The sequence below is a fragment of the Schistocerca piceifrons genome, chromosome 2 (genome assembly GCF_021461385.2).
Source record: "Schistocerca piceifrons isolate TAMUIC-IGC-003096 chromosome 2, iqSchPice1.1, whole genome shotgun sequence".
NCBI lineage: Eukaryota > Metazoa > Arthropoda > Insecta > Orthoptera > Acrididae > Schistocerca > Schistocerca piceifrons.
Genome location: NC_060139.1, coordinates 514,698,309 through 514,725,517, shown reverse-complemented (window position 1 = coordinate 514,725,517; position 27,209 = coordinate 514,698,309). Strand labels below are relative to the sequence as shown.

Below are 27,209 nucleotides of genomic sequence, written 5' to 3'. Positions count from 1 at the left end.
TGACGACCACTCCGCTAGATAAAAGCTAAATTATGTTGCTAGTATTCATTTAAACCAAGCAAGGAGAAAACTTGTGTTGATAGAAGATAACATCATTTTAAAATTAAAAAAGCTCCACGATTTTTTGGATCACTTTCAAATAGTCATCAAGTTTCGTTCAGGTACTCTACAAAAAACGCTTCATGCTTCTAATGACCTAATGAACGTGTCTTTCAGAGAACATCTATAAGTTTTGAGGAGCATAACCGCAAATCTCCTTGCCTCTTTAGGGTTGAATCGACTGAGAACACTTGAGTAAACTTAATAGTGTTGAAACTGATGGGCAGCGCCATACATCACGAGTCATGTTTTCCAACACGCATGGTACTGTCGGCTGAAAAATGGTCTTGGAACAGATGTCGCGAATGCTGCAGTACCTATCCCATCCCATTTCCGGTCTCCAAACAAAGTGAGGCATTCTTAATCACCATGAGAAGCTTAAACCGGAAGTTACTATTGATAATAGCAAGTGGTTTTAATATTGTGACTTGGCAATGTTTGTATAGGTCTTGAATGAGACAAGAATTGGTGTTTTGTATACATTCTATCGTACTTCGATCATTGTTATATTCAAGTTATTAACAAGCGTACGCTTAGTAATTAATTTTCCACATTACCACATAAAACCCCTGTCTTCACACGTTAAGTGAAGCGAACATTTCTGAAAGTTCTCAGTCACAAGCGACGACACTCGACGTACCGTAAATAGAGCCAGCGAGTGGCATCACGTTAGCCTAGTACATTTGAAACTACCCAGAAGCAAAAAAACGATTATGTACCGAATCAAAACACCCTTAGAAGTTTTAATGACATGGTCAGTTCAACCAATTTATGTAACTAGTAACTGTAAATGTGTTATAGATCCGAACACTTTCTAGATGCAGTCGAAAAGGACAGATTGGGATTTTCCACTGTTTCAGGAAACTTGACACCAAATGCCTAATCGTTTTGTTCTTTATTTCCAACCCTCAAACCCTGTCGCACACATGCCAGCAGATTAACTTGTATCTATTCACTCTATACGTCTTATCCCAACATAACTTTAGTCATCTGCAACTGCTTAACGACGAAATTTCATTTGTAGTCCCACCGATCTTTCTATATTTAACAGAAAAAGCCTTTTTCTCTCCATGTCAGAGCTTTACTCTTCTCACACCTTTCTTAGCATCACACAGGTTCTGGGTCCACTTCCACAAATAAAGAAATCCTACGTCATCCATCCATCACCTCCGACAGTCGCAGAACACACCAACAATGCATAACACCACTGAAGAATAAACTGAAGAGTCAAAGAAACTGGTACACGTGCCTAATATCGTGCAGGGCCCCCGCGAGCACGCAGAAGTGACGCAGTACGACCTGGTATGGACTAGACTAATGCCTGAAGTAGCGCTAGAAGGAACTCAAACCATGAATCCTACAGGGCTGTTCATAAATCCGAGGGGATGGAGACCTCTGTTGAACAGCACGTTGCAAGGGATCCCAGGTAAGCTCAATACTGTTCATGTCTGGCGAATTTGGTGGCCAGTGGAAGTGTTTAAACTCAGAAGAGTGTTCCTGGAGCCACTCTGTAGCAGTTCTCGACTTGTGGGATGCCGCAATGTACTTCTGCAGTTGCCCAAGTTGTCGGAATGCACAGTGGACATGAATGGATGCAGGTGATCAGTCAGGATGTATACGTACGTATCACCTGTCAAAGTGTATCTAGACGTATCTGGGGCCCCATACCACTCCAACTGCATACGCCCCACACCATTACAGAGCATTCACCACCTTGAGCAGTCCCAGCTGACATCCAGCGCCCATGAGGTGGTGTCCATACCAGTACACGTCCATCCGCTGGATACAATTTGAAACGAGATTTGTCCAACCAGGCGACATGTCTCCAGCCATCAATAGTCCAATGTCGGTGTTGACGGGCCCAGGTGATGTCTAAAACTTCGTGTCGTGCAGGCATCAACGTTACAAGGGTAGACCTTCGGCCCCGAAAGCCCATATCGATGATGTTTCGTTGAATAGTTCGCACGCTGACACTTGTGGATGGCCCGGCACTGAAATCTGCAGCAATTTGTCTAAGGGTTGCACTTCTGTCACGTTGAATAATTCTTTCCAATTGTCGTTGGTCCCGTTGTTGCAGGATCGGAGATTTGATGTTTTATCGTATTTATGATATTCACGGTACACATCTGAAATAGTCACACTGGAAAATCCCCACTTCATCGCTACCTCGGAGATGCTGTGTCCCATCGCTCGTGCACCTGCTATAACAACACATTCAAACTCATTTAAATCTTGATGACTTGGCATTATAGCGGCAGTAACCGATTTAAAAACTGTGCCAGACACTTATTGTATTACATAGGCGCCGCCAACGGCAGCACGGTATCTACCTTTCCACATATATCTGTATTTGAATACGCATGCCTATACCAATTTCTTCGGCGCTTCAGTGTGCCTCTTTCTGTATAATTTTCGAGAAAATTCTTCTATCTCAATACCATCTCAAAGAGAGTCGTGGCTATTTCCTTTTATGAAACACATGCAATATATTTCGTATGTATCAGAAATTGCTCTGGGTGAAGAGCGTATTTTGCTGACCCCTACACCAAAAGTTTTGTAAAGGGAATGGACAAGGAACAGTAAAGGAATAACGATCGTCCCTAATAGACAATGTACATTTTAAAATAAAGATAGATACTGATGTACGTTCGTTATCATTCCGTACTAACAGCGCAGAAAAGTAGTGTTTTGTATTTAATTCAGCTTCTCAGATTTACAAGCATATTTTAATTTCAACAAAATGGCTCTGAGCACTATGGGACTTAACATCTGAGGTGAGGTCATCAGTCCCCTAGAACTCAGAACTACTTAAACCTAACTAACCTAAGGACATACACACATCCATGCCCGAGGCAGGATTCGAACCTGCGACCGTAGCGGTCGCGCGGTTCCAGACTGAAGCGCCTAGATCCACTCGGCCACACCGGCCGGCCATATTTTAATTAATTAACAGTTTTAAAAATTACGCCCATCGTTTATTTTCATACAAATAGCAGCCCACATCTACGCGAAATTGTTCGACACTAATTTACGCAGCATAAGAGTTATCTTGCTCCATGGTTCGGTCCTAATAAATACATATATATGCATGAAGTAATCAACAGTAGTTCAAAGCGCTAATGCCGTTATACGAAAGTAAGAGTATTTCGTATTGTATAAGTAAAGTTAGCCGCTCTGACCTTTCAAATTGCGATTTACCGTTTCTGGTAATTCCTGCGGTAGCTTTGTGTTCCAAGAGAGCAAATGTTATCTAAGAGTTGTCGCTATCTTTCATAGTCGTCTTCCGTACAGCCTCCACTTCCAGACCGTTAATCAAAATTATCCAAGTTGGTTGCCTTGATGCAAAAATCCTTTGCCCTCTCTGACGTGAGACGACTCACGATTAATCCGCCTGTTTCTCGGAAGGAGCCTTCATTAATCACTTTCCTAATTGTTCTCTTCTTTGTGTCATCGCTTGTACTTTAACACCCAGTCAAAACTTAAATATTTTTGCGAATTAAGAACTTCGTAAATGTAATAGTTGATAGGTGATGTTTTCGTAATTTCTTTTTATTACTTCTTTCCTTTGATATTTTAGTTCGTTTTAATTGATAAAATGATATTACTATTGAATTACAAAGACGGCAGATCAACTGCCACGAATATCTTCCCAAAACTTTTCCTATTTTTACAAACCTGTACCCCTTACATCTATAAACAGCGTGACTTCATGAATGATGTAGTTAAGTGAAAGCTATAGTGTGTCTTCGGTTAGCAGTAGTGATTTCAGTTACACCTGTGTTAAACTAAATAACCACCATGCTGTTAGCGACGAACGGCTGCTTATCACAGGTCGTTTGCGAACTGCTGAGTACGAAGAACACTACTCAGCATACTTGTTTGGTGGTTTATGTATCATAAGCCTTATGTAACTTTCTACGTTTAAAACACTTGGCAACAGAAATAACGAAACACGCCAGCGGGAGTATGACAAAAGCGTTTTCCATAGTGCTATGGTTAAGTTTCGAAACACTTGCAGAAAATTTACTTGTGCGATAAATAGTCGTGTGCCGTTGTTTTCGCCGGCCGGTGTGGCCGAGAGGTTGTAGGCGCTACAGTCTGGAACCGCGCGACCGCTACGGTCGCAGGTCCGAATCCTGCCGTGGGCATGGATGTGTGTGATGCCCTTAGGTTAGTTATGTTTAAGTAGTTTTAAGTTCTAGGGGACTGATGACCTCAGATGTTAAGTCCCATAGTGCTCAGAGCCATTTGAATTTGAACCTAGTCAGGAGGAGACTCGCTCTGCTGTCAGCCTGAATTGCCGGTTCTCTAAATTTTTTCAATAGTGCTCCTAGGAAAGAACGTTGCCGTCCATTTGAGCCACTATTTTGCCGTTGTTTTCAGGAGCCTCTGGTTGTACGTATGGACATTGATGAGCATTATCTAGCTTTATAAAACTTTTTTTTTTTTTAGTTCCCATGTCCGAAAGAACGGAGACGACAGATTTATATAACTGATTCGCCTAGATGGGCAATGGGTCCACCTTCTTCAGTGCGGTTGCACAAGCACGTCCTACCTCCTGCGGAAATCTCAGAGTAGCGGGGATGGAGGAAACGGACAGGGACTACGGGTAGGGAATGTGGGTTGGCTATGAAGCGTGCCAAGACAGTTTGCGCAGTTGCGATAACACTGCGTTCCGGATGGCGCTGTGGTTAACGGACCTCCCTAGTACGCGGGAAATCCAGGGTTCGAAACCGATGCGGCACACATCTTCGCTCCTCGCCACCGATTCCTCATAATGTCCCGATACAGCTTACATCACTAATCCCTTCCCTTTCGTTTCCTTTCTCTCCCCTCCACCATCAATTTACATCTACTGAAAAGAGTTAATGCTCCACAAGATTTCGGGATTGCAGCCGGATCTCATCGACTTCTTTCCACGATATTTCGGCTGACAACCTTACAGCCATCTTAAGGCGAGTGTTTGACACTGGAGATTGCTAGTTTTTTTTTTACTTTATTGTTATTGTAAAGCCTGTACAAATCAGGTAGGCTGGCAGCGGCACACTACGTCGCTCTTCAGCCATAGCGTTTACAATAGTAGAAGAAACGGAGCATGATAATGACACAAAGTGACGGGCAACAGAGAGAGGTCACAGAGACACAAAAAACATGGAGTGGTTCACACGTGACGATAACAACACTGAAAACACGTTGGCACGGCGCACAGAACACTGACGAATCCGACAGCACAAGTGAACGTAGTAGTGGGACGGCGGACACCAAAAACACTAAACGACGTCACACACACGAGACACAGAAGGCGATGATCTCCGGCGCGCGAATGTTCACTTGCGTGTGCGAGTCCGGGGACCTGCCAAGAGAGGAGGAGGAGGAAGGGGAGTGGGAGAGCGAGAGGGGAGAGCAGAGATGCCACGGGCAGAAGAGATAGGGGGGAGGGAGGAAGAGGGTGAGGAAGCCCGGGGGAAGAGGGGGGAGGGAGGGGACTGGGAAAAGGAAAAAGAAGGGAAGGGAAGAGAAGAGAAGGAAGGGAGGGTGCCGAAAGGAAAGGACACCGGAAGTGGGGGGCGGGGCAGGGTCAAAGTTGATAGGAGGGGACGAGGACATGATCAGGGAGAGATTGCTAGTGCAAGTCGCTCTATTTATACGTAAAAGTGGCGCAAGACGCGCATGCGCAAGTTACCGTAGCATGCGCGCCACCTGTCGATTCCAAGGCCCTCTACAATATTACTGCAACTATGGAGCGCAAACGAATGCGTGAAACAAGTAAAACATGCACGCAGACGTGTCCAAAACAATAAAATGCAAAATTTCAATATTAAAATTACTTGTCGCTCGACATGTCAGAAGCCATAAAAAGTTTTCTTTTGGTTGATATTAAAGAAATCCATCTGCATCCATAGATGCAGTAATATTGTAGAGGGCCTTGGAATCGACAGGTGGCGCGCGTGCCACAGTAACTTGCGCATGCGCGTCTTGCGCCACTTTTACGTATAAATAGAGCGACTTGCAGTAGCAATCTCCAATGTCAAACACTCGCCTGAAGATGGCTGTAAGGTTGTCAGCCAAAATATCGTAGAAAGAAGTCGATGAGATCCGGCTGCAATCCCGAAATCTTGTGGAATATTCGATACGCCGGGAAAACTTCAAGAGTCACAGAGTTAATGCTACTTGCTCGCCGTTGGTAATATCCACTGTCGATAACTTTTGGCATTAATGAAACTTGGTTGTCTGATGGCACTGGTTATGTGCGTTCATGCTTGCGCGCGCGCGCGCGCTTGTGTATGTGTATGTGTGTGTGTGTGTTACCTCTTCCGGCTGCGTTCCTGTGAGTTGTTTGAATAAACACACGACCAGTCTTGTAGCCATATCAAGTCACGAGAGATATATCAATCAAGTATGTAAGTTCCGTATTTGATTAAAAACACAGGGGCGTAACGTAGACGTTTGTTATACCGCAAGTGGTTCCGGTTGGTCGACCTTGCTTCGAGTAACTTATTTCCAAATTTGCTCGAACAGTCCACGGGTAAACTGTCGGTTCATAATGTCCAACGGGCATAATATTTCGGCGATCAGACGTGTTGCCATCGTCAGGTGCGCTGACGAACTGAGCTGCTGAGGGCGGGCGGCCGATTTAAATCCCCTCCCCCCGCGGGCCGCTCTCTTCGGCGTCCGCACCCGCGCCCGCGCGCCCACGTCTTCGCGTCCGCCGGCGCGCGGGCGAGGGCGCGGGCGGCCTAGAGAGCGGCCCGCGGGGGGAGGGGATTTAAATCGGCCGCCCGCCCTCAGCAGCTCAGTTCGTCAGCGCACCTGACGATGGCGACATGTCTGATCGCCGAAATATTGTGCCCGAGCCACCTGGTGAGAAGAGCATTGTACGCAAAAACCTTGTAGATCCAAAAAACTTATTCCTACCATCTCTACATATAAAGTTAGGCCTAATGAAACAGCTTGTAAAGGCTTTGCTTAAAGACTGACCATGTTTCAGGTATCTGTGCCAAACGTTTCCACACCTTTCAGAAGCTAAACAAACAGAAGGCATCTTTGTCCAACCTGCCATTAGAAAATCGATGTTTGATGTTAACTTTGAATACACAATGACCTTAAATGTGAAAGAAGCACTGGTATCATTCAAGCAACCGACAGTGTACCCGTGGAATGTTCGAGCAGCAAATACGCCGGGAGAAACTGGAGAATCTATTTCCAAATTGATCGTTAACTACACTCCTGGAAATGGAAAAAAGAACACATTGACACCGGTGTGTCAGACCCACCATACTTGCTCCGGACACTGCGAGAGGGCTGTACAAGCAATGATCACACGCACGGCACAGCGGACACACCAGGAACCGCGGTGTTGGCCGTCGAATGGCGCTAGCTGCGCAGCATTTGTGCACCGCCGCCGTCAGTGTCAGCCAGTTTGCCGTGGCATACGGAGCTCCATCGCAGTCTTTAACACTGGTAGCATGCCGCGACAGCGTGGACGTGAACCGTATGTGCAGTTGACGGACTTTGAGCGAGGGCGTATAGTGGGCATGCGGGAGGCCGGGTGGACGTACCGCCGAATTGCTCAACACGTGGGGCGTGAGGTCTCCACAGTACATCGATGTTGTCGCCAGTGGTCGGCGGAAGGTGCACGTGCCCGTCGACCTGGGACCGGACCGCAGCAACGCACGGATGCACGCCAAGACCGTAGGATCCTACGCAGTGCCGTAGGGGACCGCACCGCCACTTCCCAGCAAATTAGGGACACTGTTGCTCCTGGGGTATCGGCGAGGACCATTCGCAACCGTCTCCATGAAGCTGGGCTACGGTCCCGCACACCGTTAGGCCGTCTTCCGCTCACGCCCCAACATCGTGCAGCCCACCTCCAGTGGTGTCGCGACAGGCGTGAATGGAGGGACGAATGGAGACGTGTCGTCTTCAGCGATGAGAGTCGCTTCTGCCTTGGTGCCAATGATGGTCTTATGCGTGTTTGGCGCCGTGCAGGTGAGCGCCACAATCAGGACTGCATACGACCGAGGCACACAGGGCCAACACCCGGCATCATGGTGTGGGGAGCGATCTCCTACACTGGCCGTACACCACTGGTGATCGTCGAGGGGACACTGAATAGTGCACGGTACATCCAAACCGTCATCGAACCCATCGTTCTACCATTCCTAGACCGGCAAGGGAACTAGCTGTTCCAACAGGACAATGCACGTCCGCATGTATCCCGTGCCACCCTACGTGCTCTAGAAGGTGTAAGTCAACTACCCTGGCCAGCAAGATCTCCGGATCTGTCCCCCATTGAGCATGTTTGGGACTGGATGAAGCGTCGCCTCACGCGTTCTGCACGTCCAGCACGAACGCTGGTCCAACTGAGGCGCCAGGTGGAAATGGCATGGCAAGCCGTTCCACAGGACTACATCCAGCATCTCTACGATCGTCTCCATGGGAGAATAGCAGCCTGCATTGCTGCGAAAGGTGGATATACACTGTACTAGTGCCGACATTGTGCGTGCTCTGTTGCCTGTGTCTATGTGCCTGTGGTTCTGTCAGTGTGATCATGTGATGTATCTGACCCCAGGAATGTGTCAATAAAGTTTCCCCTTCCTGGGACAACGAATTCACGGTGTTCTTATTTCAATTTCCAGGAGTGTATTCACCCTACCGATGTGGCTCCGAAATATTAAAATGCTTGATAAGGGAAGAGGGTTACTACTCGAATTTTACCGACGTGGAGCTACGAAAACTAACAATCTACAATTTGTGGAATTAAGACAGCTCGACTCACCCTGAGAGAGGGCACTCCCCAGAAGGAGTGCTTGCCGATGGCGGGCACGCGAGAGCGCGTGATGTGCAGCTCCTCGAGGCGCAGGAAGTGCTGGAAGATGGGCCCGATGGTGAGCGTGTTGGGATGGTTCGGCGGCGCCGAGATGCGCAGCACCTCGACGCGCGGCGGGTCCATGTCGGCGGTGGGCACCGGGCCGTCCATGCCGCCCCGCAGGCACGACACCTCGCGGCGGCCGCGCGCGTCCAGCGAGCACTCGCACGCCTCGGGGCACACCGACCACGCGCCGCGCCCCGCCGCCGGCGCCGGCGCCGCCGCCACGGCCGCGCACCACAACACCCACGCAGCCAGCAGCTGCATCTGCAACACACGCCGAACCGCCGCAAAATAAACATACATCTCAACCCTACATTACTAGACACTCGTATTATTTACGACTGCGTACGGTACCAATACGCGGTTTGCGCTAATCTCGTACAGTCAGTATTGTATAGGGTGATCAAAAAGTCTGTATAAGTTTGAAAACTTAATAAACCACGGAGTAATGTAGATAGATAGGTAAAAATTGACACACATGCTTGGAATGCATGTGGTTTGATTAGAACAAAAAAAAAAAAAAAACTGCACAAAATGTCCGACAGATGGCGCTGGACAGCAAAACGCCAGTAACTGTTACCGTGACGGGTAAGAGGTACGCCGATATTTTACAGAATCGCATCATCCCCAGCCTGGCTGATAAACACCTGCTGGAACGTACGATGTTTATGCAGGATGGCGCTCCACCCCATATTGCTAGACGCGTGAAAGATGTCTTCCACGCGTCGTTTGGTGATGATCGTGTCCTCAGCTGCCACTTTCGTCATGCTTGGCCTCCCAGGTCCCCAGACCTCAGTCAGTGCGATTATTGACTTTGGGGTTACCTGAACTCGCGAGTGTATCGTGATCGACCGACATCTCTAGGGATGCTGAAAGACAACATCCGACGCCAATGCCTCACCATAACTCCGGACATGCTTTACAGTGATGGAGCATTTCCTGTAAAGAACATCATCTTTCCTTTGTCTTACTTTGTTACGCTAATTATTGTTATTCTGATCAGATGAAGCGCCATCTGTGGGACATTTTTGAACTTTTGTATTTCTTTGGTTTTAATAAAACCCTATGTCATTCCAAGCAAGTCCGTCAATTTGTACCTCTTTATCTACATTACTCCGTGGTTTATTCAGTTTTCAAATTTGTACTGACTTTTTGATCACCCAGTAAAACAGGACATTTTGTACTTATTTTGTATGCTACATACCACTGGATACCCTGTGCGTAAACTAGAACCATACTTCTACTGCTACTGATGACTTTCTCGAACGTGTCCGACAGCATTCAACACAACCTATAATGACAGTCCCACCGATCGTTTCATGAATTCAACAAGCCTCTAGACAGCATGAAACCAAGAAAACCACCTTGACCTGACGGCATCCCCCCTCGAGATAATTCCAAAGGGGTGGCTTGACTCTAAAATGTATCCTCTTCTCCCTCTTTCTTTTAATGTGGGAATCCTATAAGGTGCCACCTGACATGAAGAACTCGACAGTTATCACCATCTTTAAAAAAACGCGACCGAAGCATATGTGGTAACTATCGTGGATTTTCCTTGCTTTCTTGTAGCTGGTAAAATTTTTGTTACAATTCTCATGAATCACCTCCAGACTCTTTCCAACACTATACTTCCTGAATCTCAGTGCGTATTTCGCCCCTACAAAGTAACTATTGATACGATATTCTTCCCAAGACAACTGAAGGAGAACTGCAAGGCAGAACATTAGCCTTTACTGTTTGTGTTCTATGACGTAGAAAAAGCCTTTGATACGGTGGACAGAGAAGCTATGTGGAAGGTCTTAAAACGTTTTGGCTGCTCTGAACACTTTAGTTAAACTGATTCAAGCTTTCCATGATGATAAGTCTGAGAGTAGTACAATGTAAGCTTTCACGGCCGGTGTTGTCTTCCGTTGAAACTTCCGGGCTGAGAGGCCGTGGTCGATGTATAAGATTTCCACCTAACGTTTCGCCTCCATCTGCGGGAGACCTCAGAAGATGTTTAAGAGTGAGCTGAAATGCTCCTTCCAACGTTTCAAGATGTAGTGACTGTCAGTTACGATGATCCTGCTGTCGGCAGCTTCCAGGGTTCCTGATGAGGAACGAAAAGACCCATCTATTTCTTTTATTCCAGAATTAAAACTCCGCAAGTTCCTAACATCTGACGCGCTTTGGAGTTACTTGGATTTTTTTTTTTTTTTGCCACAACTTGTTCTTGATTGTTCTTATTTCAGTCTGACATTTCTGCTTGAGCTCTTGAAAGTGTAGAGAGGATTGATCTTGAGCAAGAGATCGGTAAGCATCCTTCTTGACACTTAGGAGGTTCTTAATCACTTCGTAGATGTCATCAAACCAGTCACTTTTCTTCCTTGCATCGAAACCAATGATCTCCTCTACAGTCTTATTGATGGTGTTTTTCTTTTTAAAAGTGGACCATTCTTGTTCAATAACCGTTGTGTTAACTGGGGCATTGCTAAGTCCATCCAAAAGTGTGTGTTGCAAGAGAGGGCAAACAATTTCGTTTTGTAGGCCATTGATGTTGAATTTTCTTCTTGAACGATCTGAGAAGTAGGATAGTGGTTTACGGTGGACGAGGACCTTCAGATGGCTAGTCAACAGTTTGTGATCAGTCTAGCAACCATTGATGTTTCGAGGTGTGATCAGCACTTCTTTCGTGTCACGCTGCCAAGAGATGGCATAGTCAATAAGAGCTAGAGCGTGGATGTGTCTATGTGGTCGTATAACGATTAGGTAAGCGGAACTGCGGTTTGGTGATAAAAAGCTCGTGCTCAGCAAGGAGACCTAGAAATAGCAGCCCATTTGCATTGCAGTTTCCCACACCTTGATCGCCCATGATGATATTCTTCCAACTGTAGCACTGAAGTCGCCCAGTAATAAGAGTTTCTCTTGACGAGGACTTTGCTCAGTTGATGGTAGAACTGATTCTTTGTATCCTCCTCACAGCTTATAGTATAAGCGTAGGCAGAGACGACGGTGACAAAGCTATCTCCAGCGAGGGGAATTCGGGGAGTCATAATTCTTTCATTGACAGTAATAGGGCTAAACGATGTTGTTTCACTATTTTGTGTTAAATCCATATCCTACGTGACGGGTGCGTGGTTCTCTTTCACCATCTTCTTTAGAGAGGTTGGTATATCCTGACGTCCCTCACCGGTGTATCATTCGCCTTATAGTCTGGCTTCACATCAGGCAGCAGCACCTATACCTAATCTAGCTATATCGTAAGTGATGAGAGCTGTTCTTCTTTTTGGTCTATTACCATTTAGGTCCAGAAGAGTTCTCACATTCCGTATTCCAGTAGTCATAATCACATAGTTCTTTCTTGGTTTTCATTCACAAATTAGAAGTGACCATCTGGGTGCAGATTCCCAGCCAGGTACAAGTATGGCTATCGATATTTAGTACACCTTTTCTAGGACTTCCCCATTTCAGAGTGGGCAGCGGTTATCCTAAAAGGCCTGCCAAGCTACAGATGCAGGACCAGATCCCTGAGTAGTCACAAAGGCCTTTGTCGGTGGCATGGTGAATACTTATGTTATGCAAATATTTTGTTCTTTGGACTCATGTTATAATTTTATGTAGACAAGAGCCTTTACCAGTGGGAAAATACGGTTGTGCATTGGTTCTGACTTATGCTGAGTGTAATTGGCTGCTGTCTTAAGTCATGGCTTGTGATGTTCCTGGTTTTATGTATGACCAGAGCAGCTCGGCTTCGGCTAATGTAATTTCCAACCATGTGATGTATCAAGGACCACTCCTTCTGAGGAAGATATTTTTATAAATATCAAAGAACAGCTCAAGGACTACATAAATCTTTGGTTTGGAATCTGTTCACTGTTTTTTTCTACATCTTTAAGGTGTTATTCTCTGTGACTAACGAAATAATATCAGAAAGAAATACATCTTGGATAAGTGTTATTTTTATATGTTTCCTCTAGAGTTTTAAGAAACCTTTCACCCCATGTTATGGTTGATCTCAGTGAACTGTAAGGTTGTACATTCGCACTCCACATAACTTACAAAGATGAGGAATTGCCATCTGCACGACGAAAGCTCTATCAATAGCTAAGACTCGCATTCGAAAATTGGCAGACAGGGTTATGCTAATCTAATTTAGAACGGCTTGTAACACCATAGCTCTAATGCTGTGCTGATTTATTTTGCTTTTGTTTCATTTAATGTTACATTGCTGTGCTTCTGTAAATGTGTTTGTTTGAATGGGTAACACAAAACTGTATACTCCTTTCTTTGTTAAAACTTTGGTGTCATGATTTGATTGTATGCTGTGTAGCATATCTCTCGTTTAAATGCTTTGTCCCATTTGGAGGGAACAAAACTTACTGTATATAATTGTAATTTTGTGTGAATAATTTTTTGTAGAGATGTCAATATGTGTAAATGTTTTGTTTTATTTAATGCATTTGGTTACTGTTATGTAAATTGCTGATCCTCACTTAGGGTTCTTAGTTAGTTTGTATGTAAATGGTGTAGCGGTTCCCCTCTGGAACGGAACTGGGTAGCTCGCGCAAATTGTGGTTGGCCTAGGTGGAAAAGGTGGAACTGATAGTCAGTCGGAGACGAGCTACGAGTCCGTGCACGTCCTTGTAAAAGATGCATATTGTGCTGATTCCGAGAGAGGCTTTTCCTGCTTCTTCCAAAGGCCTCGGATGGATCGAGAAATAGCTGGAACTATTCTGGAATTTGTATCTGTCGTCGCCACCAAGAAATGACAGAGTCCAGCAATTCAGTCTGCGAATCCACCTACCAACATGCAGTTGCCACCACGTTGCGCAATCACTGTAATGTAATACTATAATCATGTACAGTGAAGGATCAGCTTGATGGATGTGCTAATGTGCTGAAATATTAGGTAATTTATATCTGAATTTGTGTACCTACCTTGACTTTTCTCCTCATCATAACACCGAGTGTCCTTACTGAAAGTACGTTAAAACCCAGTTTTCTAATTAGTGCCTTTTGAACATAGTAAAGTGAAAGTTAAAGTTAATGTGGCAAGAGAGTGAGTTAGAGTTAATGTTGCTTGCTGAAAATAATTTTCTTAGTAAAAATGCTTATTAATGTGTTGTTGCCAACTTCAAAATTAAAAGTTCTTAAGACTGAGACTTACAACGCAAATGATCACATTACTGTCTGTAGTAAATTCTAAAAGGTGAGTCAGTTTCTTGCAATTTGGTCAGTATTGTGTTTCGCTGTAGTAAAAGTGAGAAAGCTGCAGTTGTGAAACATTATATATTCATGTTTGCTAAGTGTTTGTGTATTAGAAGTGCATGTTAATAGTAATGTTATAAAGACCACTCAATTTGTGTAAGCCCTGAAAGTGATAGTGTTTTTCTGTACCTGTTATAATTTTGCAAATAGTTTGTGCTGCTCCAACTGTTAGTTTCAATCTTACCGTAAACATATGAGTGTGTCAGAGTTCATTGCACTCGCGTGTGGCCAAGTATAGGTTGTATTTATCCATTAAAGTTACTAATAACTATTTTCTTGAACGAGAATGTTAATAATTCTCTCGCCTAGTTAGGCTGGCGACCGTTTTCTTTATCAATTGAACAGTGCAGATAAGCAAAATTTTGTTCGTCCTGTTCAAATATTTACGTAATTCCGACTTTCACTTCCGATAAGCCACCTCCGTTAGGTACAACACGGTCAACATAACAAAATTCCTCTCAGAGGGTAACACTGCTCTGTTGCTTTGTACCATAGTTGCTTTTACAAAAAAGTTTTATGCCACAACCTGTTTCTAGCATTGAGGTTATGTTACAGTAGTAGCAGACGGGAGTGTTATACGTTTCTTTTCCGTGACAGGACTATTTTGTTCTGTTGGGGCATAATACGTAATAAACCAAACTTGGTATTTCATAGTATTAGCTACGTAAATACGCTGTTGTAGTGTTATAGGCTGTGGTCCCCGAACATTAGCGGGGGCTTTCTAGTTAATGGCCTGACTATGCTGGTACTCCGGTTGTTACGACGCCTACGTAGAGAGGACGTTAATGCCTTTGTGGTCAGAAAAGACAATCAGTTACCAGGACAGTCGAACGGATGCAGAACGGGGCTCTTCATTGATGATGCTGGGCATGATTAATCAATCAGAATCCCAAATTAGACGATATTCAAAAGATATCATTATCTTTGTTGATTAGTAACTGGTCTGGATAGCAGGATGGAACTGTTCGGAGTTTCCATGCATGTGAAGTAATGACTGTTAGTGTCGCTGAAGAAATGTGGGAGAAATTGCATCTTTGGGCCCTGCCTTGGAAAAAGTTTTTCTGGAATTGCTGGCAGCATCAACCCAAGACTCAGGTTTACTTCGGATGCGAAAGAAAAGATACTTGTAGTGTATGAAGACATGTGTGACTATGATTTTACCGAAAAGAAAGAAAATGTTAATCTCCTTATTCATCACTTGGTATTTTTTGGTAAACTCATTCCTTTTATATGATGCTGGTATCTGTACAGATACCACTGGTAATCTTACAGTTCTCGAAGAATTATATCATAATGAAATCCAGACCTTTAGCTGCTTACGGGCATTGTTAAATATCAGTGGGAACAGTTGAAAAATGCATGCCCAGACTGGGACTCGAACCCAGGATCTCCTACTTGCATAGCAGACGTTCTACACGACTGAGCCACCAAGAACACAGAGAATACTTCGACTGCAGGGACTTATCTTTGACACACTGCAAGTGAGACCCGCACTTTCCAACTTTCTGTCCGCACACTACATTTGTAGTGCCCCTGCCCACCATACTCATAAACCGCGGTAGTCAATCTACCGATTCCCGTAAGAGTTCGGGCAATGTGAGTGCATCTGCACTGAAGAAGATCATTGGCCGGTAAGCCTTATCTATATGAACATTGTATCTGCTCTTTCGGACATGTTCTGGGCGCCCTTTTTTAACTGTCCCCGTTGATATTCATCAACGCCTGTAAGCAGCTAAGGGTCTGGTTTTCATTATAATTTCATTCCTTTTATGGAATTAGACTAATTAACTTTTAACATTACGGTAGGACCTATACTTCACGACACTTGAGATCTTCTCAGTTTTATTCACTGTAGTTGAACCCTCAGAACGACGGCAGTAAAACCACTAATGACTATTAAATAACTGGTAAAAAAAACAACTTCATTACGCCATTCATCATTCGAAAATCGCCTGTGATGTACTCCCATGTAGTGTGGGCCATGACAAAAACGGCATTTATTAACTTAGCCCAGTTTTTAAAAATAATTCGTTCGTAATAATGTACGTTCTATAGTTTAAATTTAATCGATAGTGTGTAAAGACAGGCTGAAATGCCCTTATCTTCGAACTATATGACTGTGTACAGAAATCATGAACCTGTAAGTCACGACGTGAAAAATACCTTTTTCAATACTGCGTTGGGCTAGTGATTGTCATATGGCATTGTCTTCACGTTCACGTGAATTTAGTGTGCTCTCTATCTGATATAACTATGTTGACTTACAAGATCTACTCGTCTGTTTCTTTCTAGTTCCGTGTTCGTCACATGCATATGCCTAACAAGATTTACTCTATTAAAAAAAAATACTCGTGTTTATGGGATTTGTAAGTGCTCTCACAACTTATTTTAAATGGTGATGCTGTGTGTATCGTGGTGAGTGTGTGTTTCTATTATGTATACGTTGGAGGTTTGTAGGCGTCACCTGAAAATATACAAAAGGAAGAATCTAGCTAGGTGCTACGAAATAGTAAACTAAGTTACTGAAATATTAATCAACTTATGGGATGAAATAGTTTTAACCTACGTAAGATTTGTGGAGGCTGTCGGATTCAGCAATACAAACCGAAAGAAATTAATGACACGTTGGAGATAAATTTAAAAAAAATGAATGCCTCGGTTCATAAAAACTGCGTAAGGGTAATAATTATAAGTCTCCATAGCTATAGGTTGATCTCCGGATTAAAATATCGCGTGAATTTTTAAATGCTTTCTCGGTTGTCATTGTTTCTCAGTCCTGTTGTAAATATGTAAATCGAATTATGAGTCGTCATCCAGCACTGATAACTAACAGTCGCACTACCTACACTGCCGCTGCATATGTTAAGCTGTTCCTGGTGTTGCAAACCGTCTGACGTTCTGAGTGGAACAAGTTCGCTGAGTTCCTTCTTTTACTGTCTCGGGTTCCAACTAAATTGCGTTAAATGGGAAGTAATTGTCGCGGTATAAACGCACTCGCTATAGGAGCCGTGAATGGCCAACTATCGGCCGTAATTGCCAGAGCAGTATGGATGTCGGGGCGACTGCTAAAGCTGCGTTAATGTTGCACGATGGAGCATTCTGGCTCAAAGGACCCGGCGGTGCGTGTCCCCGGCTGTGGTGACGTGCTTGCGTTCGTCTGTGTGTGTGTGTGTGTGTGTGTGTGTGTGTGTGTGTGTGTGTGGGGCCCGGATTGTGCTGCGCCGGAGCGTGTCAGAGCAGTGGCTGCCTGCTGCCTGTCTGTGTGTTCAGTGGTGGCCGCGCCTCCTGTTGTCCTGTCCTGTCCTGTGCCGCGCTGTCGTGTCACGTCGTATCCAGACGGGAGCCGCGGCGGCTGTCAAACTAGCGACGGATGTCCAGCTGAGCCACGCCACGTCACGGCCTGTGTGTGTTCTGGCAGGAGGCCGGCTACGAGCACAGTGTTCGCCTGACAGCTCGCGCTCTGCTCAGAGTCACTCGCGGGAAAGCGTTAATCCACTTCCGTCAGTACTTCCGACCAGCCGGACGTTAGGTAGACAAATTGGTGAGGCATTTCATAAGCGATTACATATGCCCAGAGAGTTTTTGATTGAAACTCATATTCTCGATGCCCCTCTTTCACCGATTTTTGTTGTGTTGTCGTCGCCTTGTTCAGCTAACGAGCTGAACACCCGACTTCCCAGAAATTTCTCTCGCAGGAAGGGGACTCAAAATAAGCGAACACGTACCTCAGCTTATCCGCAGACACGCGACCGCTTGTGAGAAAACGAGAATCAAAGTTGTCGACGTAATTTACATCACTTACAGCGCGCAGTAATCCCAGCCGAAATTGTGACACAGTGGCTAACGATGCAGCCTATCACCTTTGCTCTTCGTGGTCGAAACCGTATTATCGTTTTTATTTTATTTATTTATTTATTTTTCATTTATCTACGCGTGTCCGTAGAAGATTACTACACGAATTTCTCATCAAATTAGAGGATACAAGCGCGCTATATAGACTGCAAAGATGCGAATGGGTTTCTCAAGTACCATACGTTTATTATATTACGTATGTGTGTATGGTATTTCCAGAGGATACAATCCTTTTAAGGTCTCATCTTCTTATATTTCATTCTTATTTCAATCCTTATATTTTATTCTTACGTTTCTTCTCCAGAAAAATTTGGTGCTTGCTCTTGTATGATGCCGGCCGGAGTGGCCGAGTGGTTAAAGGCGCTACAGTCTGGAACCGCACGACCGCTACGGTCGCAGGTTCGAATCCTGCCTCGGGCATAGATGTGTGTGATGTCCTTAGGTTAGTTAGGTTTAAGTAGTTCTACGTTCTATGGGACTTATGACCACAGCAGTTGAGTCCCATAGTGCTCAGAACCATTTGAACCATTTTTTTTCTTGTATGATACCGATCGTACAGACATTCGAAACACAGAAATTCCGAACACCGAGAGCATGGCGTGAAGACAGGCTTGCCACAGTGACATTGCTTCGTATGAATCTCACTCGGGAAAGGAACGTCCTTGCCACTGGTGAAGATTTCATGCGTTAGCAATAACTTTGCCCAAAATACTCATAACGAAACACTTTAGCGAATTCTGGCCCTTGTAACTCATTGTAAATCAATATACACTACAGGAATTTCTGCGGAAACAGTTCCATACAATTTTCTCATGTATTCCTTTTTTTTTTTTTAATACTGTCACCAGATATAAAATTAGGAGACGAATAAAGACAACGATATTTCATATTGACTGCAAAATATTCGCGTAATAATTTTCTACCGACGTGGGTAGATAAATGAAGGGTATAAATAATAATCAGGTTACGAAAATGGGACACAGAAGTGTGAAGCAGAGGCCCTAGACACTGCGCCACCACCTCAGATGAACTGTTTACTCGCTAAAAGTCACATAAACTACCTCGAAAACTTTGACCGTTGTTTTCTCAGAAATATGTGAGTAATCTAAAGATAAGCACGACATTCGTTCCATAACTTTGACTTATCTTCCACTGAGCGAAGTTTCTCGAAAATCGGGTTATGGCATTTGCCCTCGAAAGTACTAAGCTTATTCCGATCGTACAGGCATAATTTAATAGAAGAATTATTTTTTTCTGTTTGGTAGCAGTATCGTTTCTTCTACCGGCTATCGAACATGGCATATCCCATCAGATCTTGCGATGATTAATAGATGTGCCGCGATGGACACAACAACGCTCCGCGGCTGCTAGCTGTCTTAATTTCGAATTTCGCAGCGGTCGCGCCGACTGCCACATTGGCGGTAGGGGGCGCACGAAGACTGCGTACTGTGTAACAGCGAGGCATTCGGCGACAGAAATTTTTGTTGGTGTCGAACTGAAATATGATACTGCATTGCCTGTGTGATTCTGACTTACAATGCAATGTTTCTCCGGACATGGATTATACAGGGTCTACAGCCGTTATGAAACACATTAGTATTCGCAGTTACGAATATGGACAAACATCAGCTGTATAATGGAATGACGTCACGAAAATTTGTGCCGAACTGGGATTCTAACCTGGAATTCCCGCTTTCCATTATAGAGCTGATGGATGTCCATATTCGCAATTGCGAATGCATTTAATGTATTTCATATCGGCTATAGTGACCGCAATGTCTGTTCTTCCGGACATGCTTGCATGTCCGAAGGAACTTTGCATCGTAATTCAGAATAAAACGGGCACTGCAATATCGTATTTATCCGCCGACATCAGGCAAGCGCAGAATTCTTGCTGTTACTTCCGGGAATTCGGTACATACTTTCTTATTCTGGAACAATTACAGTAAGAAATAACACAGCAACAGTAATAACATCGCATCTTGTTACAGCCAGAGACAAAGGACACCACCACTTCAGGCGCTACTCTACCCGACAGGTGGCGTTCTAATCGAGGACAGAAGCAACAGCCAGCCAGTGCGGAACAATGATTTCGCATAGTTACTAAATTCAAGCAGTAATTATTGTTATAGTACCTGCTGTGTCTCACTCAAATTCATATTTTAAAATTTTTTCTTAGGTGAGCACTGGGCCTAATTATTATCGACGTCTCTTTTTTCTGTTCTGGCCTCAAGAAATAATTAAATTTTGTTATGACTTGTTGGTTTGGATAAGAATTATTAAAAATAGGCCATTTAATCACCCAGACCTTCCACTTTCCTGTCACTCTGTTACAGTAGGAAGGAACTGGACGTCTAAATGACTATTCTGCAATTCATCTAAGGGTTTGGCAGACATTTCTATCGGCTCACTGTCGGATATCGCATGGGAAAAACGAACAATTTTTTTCAGATCGACTTGTGAGTTCTATTACTTATTACGATGGTCATTTCTACTTATGTAGTGCCGACCGCGGTGGCTACGCGGCTCTAGGCGCTGCAGTCCGGAAACGCGCGACTGCTACGGTCGCAGGTTCGAATCCTGCCTCGGGCATGGATGTGTGTGATATCCTTGGGTTAGTTAGGTTTAAGTAGTTCTAAGTTCTAGGGGACTGATGACCTCAGATGTTAAGTCCCATTGTGCTCAGAGCCATTTGAACCAACTTATGTAGGGGGAATCAAGAAAATATCATCACAGTAAGAGGGGAAAGCTGGTGACAGAAATTTCTTGGAAACATTTCGCAGCAGCGGGAGAATATCTGTTTTTAATGATTTGCACCCCAACTCGCATATCATATACATGACACTCTCTCCAATTTCTCAATAGTAGAAAAAAAGCAACCATTCTTCGAACTTTTTCAAAGTCTTTTGCTAAATCCTATCTAGGAAAGATTCCATAATGCATAGGAGTAATCCAGATGAGGACGGACATACTAACGGTAGACAGTCTCTTCGGTAGGTATGTTGCATCTTCTAAGTGTTTTGCCAATGTAACGCAGTTTCTGATTCACCTTCCCCGCAACATTTTCTATGACATGGCTACAATTTAAGTTGTCTGTTAGCTGTAATTCTACGTATTTACTTGAATCGACAACCTTTTAATTATTTTCTCCATGTAGGATCTTGTGAATTCCACTTCCATTAATGATTGGTGTTGAACAAGGCAACAAGCCACAAATCTTTTAAAAAGTTTTGTTTACATGCCGTGGCTGGATTCAAGCTACCATGCCCGTCCTCAGGTGGTTAACATTTCCATTTACAATTTGGGACAGCATCACGAAGTCTACTTTTGCATTGCACAAGAATATTTAGAGCAACTTTATGTGTTATTTCATTAATAAAAACCTGCTATTGTACCTGCGTTTATTTAGATGTAAGGTGAAACAGATGTATACACTTACGTATGTTCCAGTGGATAACGACATGCTGCAGACAAATAAAGCAAATCGCCACCCACTGGAACATTTGTACTGCATGTGACTTCCTAACGCTACGTATAAATAAATTCATGCTCATTAGCATGTTTTTATCAATAAAGTAATATATAAACTTCTTCCAAATATTCTTCTGCATTGCAGGAAAAGGCGATATGCTGCTGACTAAAATATCAATGTAAATGGAAATATTAGCCACCTGAAGACCGGCGGGGTAGCCCGAAACCGGTGGCATTTAAATAAACGTATTTGTGCCTGGATTCGTTGTTTACTTACAATCTCTAAATTTGTTGATTTGTGGAGTAACGGAAATTGACAATTTTCTCACCATACAGATAACTAAGCTAAATCGTTTTGCACTCGGACTTGTTCTTCTGAGCCGGCCACAGTGGCCAAGCGGTTCTAGGCGCTTCAGTCCGGAACCGCGCTGCTGCTACGGTCGCAGGTTCGAATCCTGCCTCGGGCATAGATGTGTGTGATGTCCTTAGGTTGGTTAGGTTTAGGTAGCTCTAAGTCTAGGGGACTGATGACCTCAGATGTTAAGTCCCATAATGCTTAGAGCCATTTGTATTTGATCATCTGATGACTTTACTAGACGACAAACGACAGAATCATCTGAAAATAGTCTAAGATGTCTACCCAGATTGTCCCCTACTTCGTTTACGTTGACTAGGAACTTCGTTGCTGAACAGCCCATATCATTTCTGACTCTCCGTCACTTATTACGAATTGTACCGTTTCTGATAAGAAATCACGAATTGAGTTACATTACCGTAACGATACTGCACAAGTAAGCAGTTTGATTCGACGCCCTTTGTGAGGAACTGTGTCAAAAGCCGCAATAAATCTAAACATATGGAATCAATTTGAGATCTCCTCTCAATAACACTCGATGCTTCGTGATACATCGGTTGTTGACTTCTGAATCCAACGCGGTACATTCGTTTCCGTATAGTCCCGGTAGAAATGGGTTCCTGTTGCCCCCCATTCAAACTGATTGCAGTATGATTCACAGTCGATCGTATGGATTTACGGCAAAATGACGTTCGTCCTCAACCACTTGTCGTCTTGTGCGGCGGTGTACGAGGTTTGAAACACTGTACGATACTGAAGTTATTCCCAAGACACTGCTGACCTCAGAAGCTAAAATTCTTGCTGTTATTAGAGGAATTCGGTAAATGCACGTGAAATAGCAGTACACTAAAAATGATATTTTTTTACTGAGGAATAATTACAAAAATGGTTCAAATGGCTCTGAGCACTATGGGACTTAACATCTGAGGTCATAAGTCCCCTAGAACTTAGAACTACTTAAACCTAACTAACCTAAGGACATCACACACATCCATGCACGAGGCAGGATTCGAACCTGCGACAGAAGCAGCAGCGCGGTTCCAGACTGAAGCGCCTAGAACCGCTCGGCCAGAACAATTACAGAAATAAATAACACTACAGGTTACTGCACACGTTTGATGTGAGTCACAGGAAGAAATTGTCAAGTAACATCACTGAAAGGTTTATGATGAAGTCCTAAACCAGTGAGTCGTGGCATGAAGGCTAGGGTCTGCAAGTCAGTGTCAGTTATGGTAAGGTCCGTCCAGCAACGGTGACGATCGGTGCTAGTCGCAAGTCACTGTAAATGAGGAACCACAATCAGGGGTGTTGTCTGATGTACCTCCCGGCGACGAATGGCTTATCAATGGCTGTTCATTGGAAAAATACTCCTCAGGCGGAGGTACACAGCGCAGACTATTTTCAATCATATGAAATAGTCCCGCACTGGCTGCTCCTCCAGTCCTTGATTAGAAGGCCGCCTGTGTGCGAGAGTTGCGTCTACAGAGGTGGTGTCCTGGGTTCCCGGCTATAACAAGCTTCGACATTATTGCTGTTGTTGTGTTAGTTTGCTACCAGAAAATTGTTGTGGTCGTAGCTGGTCTGCATTTGCTTGTGCAGGAAGTCGACGACGCCTAAAGGCAGGCCACCTGCGGAACGCGGGTGTGCGTGTAGTAGCTGTCCGATCCGATTGTAGGTACGCATACTGTATCCGTTCTTCCTTGGGAAAAGATGGAAGACCCATCTTGCTCGTAGCCGAAGATTCTGCACTTGTATATCCTCCGATTTGTAATAAACCACACGTCTTGGACCAGTTATCATTCCACACTGAAAGTCAGTTACCTCTCGACGTTCAGTGAATGGCTGTCTGCAAGAAGCTGCTCAGATACCGTGTCTACACTTGCACCACACGCTGTTTCTAGCTCCAACATTTGGCACGTAAGTAAATTGGAGAACCCTTCCCTTGATTTTTTTTAATTTGTTGGCTTTTGGGACGCGCCCATATAACCCTATCAATAGTATAGTATCAGTTATGACGACATTAACGTAAGGTCATCACAAGACCTAGTCCCCGAGTGGAGAATATCTCCAACCACACCGGGAATCGAACCCGAGCCCCATCAGTTAGCAATCAGCCGCACAGATCGCACAGCTGTCGAGCTGACTTCCCATATATTTTGACCACTGTCATTACTTTATAAGTAATCAGGTTGGCTCTTCATAGGTGTCCATTGACTGCTCCCTGCTTTCGTGTTTATACAGGGCGTTTCAAAAAGAAAGAGCAGTTTTCAAACATTTATTTCTCAAAAACTACAAATGATAGAAACACAATTCAAACGTTTCTTGTCAGAGAAAGGTTCAAAGTTTTTCAATGGTCCGCGCAGAAGTTCCATGCAAATCCGCAGTGGCGCTGGCGTTTGTTTGTAGGAAAATGGCGACGACACCACAGGAACGATCATTTTGTGTGCTGCAATTTGCAAAGTTAGAGTCCATTGTTGGTGTGCAACGTGCACGTGGGGGTACATAAAGGACTGTGTTTATGTCCCACCTATGCCCGCTACTCTTCAAGAGGTACGACATCGAATTGTTGCGGCCGTGAATTCGGTAACTAAAGACCAGTTGCGTCGTGTGTGGCAAGAAATGAGATACCGGTTTGATATTTGTCGTGTAACAAATGGTGCTCATATTGAGGTACAGTTTTGATATTTGTTGTGTAACATTTGGTACTCATATTGAGTGAAGGACCGTTGGAATTGTGTTTCTATCATTTGTAGTTTTTGAGAAATAAATGTTTGAAATCTGCTCTTTCTTTTTGAAACGCCCTGTATAAGGGGTGATCAAGAAGTTTTCGTTGCTGCAGCAAATATGCAACGTAGCGCGACTCCGATGTGGGTATAAAAACACCAACACATAGGCAGTGAATTATTGGGGCGTTCGAGTTTTTTCGACGTGCTTGTTGTAAATGCGGAAACGTGAGCTATGGTGTAGTTATTACCAAATGCGTCGAAAGAGGATCAACAATCTGTTATTATTTTCTAGTCTGTCGAAGCACAAACACCGGTAGACATCAATCAGAGAACGTAGAATGTGTATGGGGCAGCATGTCTGATGAAAACTACAATTGTAGAACGGTGTGCGAGAATGGATGCTGCTGCTTCATGGTGACGCACGTTCCCTCATTGCAAATGTCGTAACGTATAAGTTACACCAATTCCAGTGGAGCACACGCGAACAGCCGCCCTATGGTCCTGATCTCTCCTCAAGCTATTATCATGGTTTCAATTCCCTAATAAAGGCCCTGAAGAGTCGGCGACTCCTGTGTAACGAGGATGCGCAGCATCTTTACGCGACGGGACAGGGTTTCTTACCAAATGGGTATCTTCAATCTGGTGAGTCGGTGCGATGCTTGCCTAAAGCCAAGGTGATTTTGCTTCACTAGCATACCGATTCTAAACTGTACGGCCTTCGAATGGAAAATGTCTGATTGCCCCTTATAACTTGGCGTTGTAGGAAGTCGCGCGTATTTGATCAGGTATTTAATGTTCGCTTCAGCTTTTAACATTCTTCACTATTCTGTATCTGCATGTATGTAAATAATGCGCATGCTGCTGCACAGACCATACCGAAGCATTCATCATACCGTTATTATGGATTTTCTGTCCTATTTTATTACCGTATGGGGCGAACGAGAAATGACTGCCTATATGCCGATTTACACGCCCCACGCTCTCTTCTCTCATTTGTACGACCCGTGCGGGAGATACGCGATGATGACAGCTTAAAGGTCGCCCATCCTCCTCGAATACAGGCTCTCAGAAGTTATACACGAGGAATTCTTGAGAACTACGTCGCCTTTCATGCAGAGTTTTCAGTTGCGTCCCTGAGCGTCTCTTTTTCCAATTTCATATGGGCTATACCGTTTTTAGCAGTGCTTATTCGAATTCGTACGGAGTCTGTTAACGTGACTACCTGGTAAGTACTTCAGACGCTGGAATAACTAGAACCGCTCATATTTCTGACCTGTAGTCGATTTCCTTGCGGATGCACAGAACTCTTTCAATAAATCTGTCTTCCGTTCGGCATCGTTCAATTTCATAAGGATTTTCAGTGCAACATTTTACAATAAACTGGTTTTACCATTAGTCTTGTTACTCTGTTCCGTTTCTTATATGGCCTGCTCTTGTTTAATGACTGCTCCCACGAAGAAAAAAGCTGTAACTCGTTTAATGTGGCGGTGCTAAGAGTATAGCAGGATAAAATCGCAGTCCCTTGTGGAACAGAATGTACATAACCATACTGTGAAGTAGGAAGTCATGGAAATGACGATGTAACACGGAGAAAAATCCACACATTATATGCCACACGTTTGTATTTCAGTGCAATACGTTTGTTACTGTCTATGGTGTTACCCTGTTGTACTCCACCATTACAATTTGTTGTTAGCGCTCAACTTGTAATGCACTTCTCCGACCCTTCTAAGGGTATTTTTCGGAATTAGTTCGATGCAGTTCTCGTTTTCTACAAATACAGTACGAATTGGACTATCCTTTCCTACAAAACGTTAATGGTTGTGTCACACGGTTCCTTTCATATTTTCTGCCATTTCTTCAACTTGCATAACAATAAAAATAGCTAGTCCATTGGTAATAGAATACATCGGAACAAATTGGGCCATCCTTCCTGGTAAATTTTTAAGGATTGATTCACACGCCTTCTGTCATACTTTCTACCATCTCTTTAAATTGCATAATAATAAAAAATATTTAATTTTGTGGTCATAGAATACATACAGTCATTTCGACTTCGTGTGGTAAACAGTGGACTGCTTAGGAACAGAAACGATACATATTACAGCTTATTAAAAGGTTTTAAAAAGCTGCAATCTAGTGGTTTTGCTGAAATTTGTGTGTGAAATTCCCCAGATTGTAGAACTGAAGCCATGGACCAGGAGCCAACTGTGTGGATTAAAAAGGAGGGAACAGATGAATTACCAACTGAGTTAGGCTCCATGATACTTGAAAATGGCGTAAGGCCGAAATTCTAGAATCGTACAGGAATAAAGAGAATGGTAGCTGAAGGCTACAAGAAATCTTTCAGAAAAGAGACAGGTCTTTTCCAAATTTTCACTCTCCGTCAAACTGTGCTGTCATCTGTGATTATGGGGGCAGTTAATTCGATCGTAGAATAAATTTCAGTTATAAAAACGTGGCTGTACCTAGTAGGGGTGGGGTCACCATTCATGCAATTTCTTACAGCCAGTATTGCAGTATGAAGACTTCACGACGAATCTTTGATGGTGACAACACTCAAGACGTGGGCAGGTTGCACAGGGCT

The 27,209-nt window shown here is 44.0% G+C and overlaps 1 protein-coding gene across 1 annotated transcript in view; it reads right to left on the bottom strand.

Moving 5' to 3' along the window:
• The window catches only part of LOC124775532 (leucine-rich repeat-containing protein 15-like), a 94,182-nt gene extending 67,511 nt beyond the window's left edge, over window positions 1-26,671 (bottom strand). Inside the window, exons 1-2 of the mRNA XM_047250362.1 lie at window positions 26,666-26,671; window positions 8,879-9,235 (exon numbers count right to left, since the gene is read on the bottom strand). Coding sequence (XP_047106318.1) covers window positions 8,879-9,235; window positions 26,666-26,671 — 363 coding nt within the window. The remainder of the gene's footprint in view (window positions 1-8,878; window positions 9,236-26,665) is intronic.
• Between the last annotated feature and the right edge of the window lie 538 nt (window positions 26,672-27,209).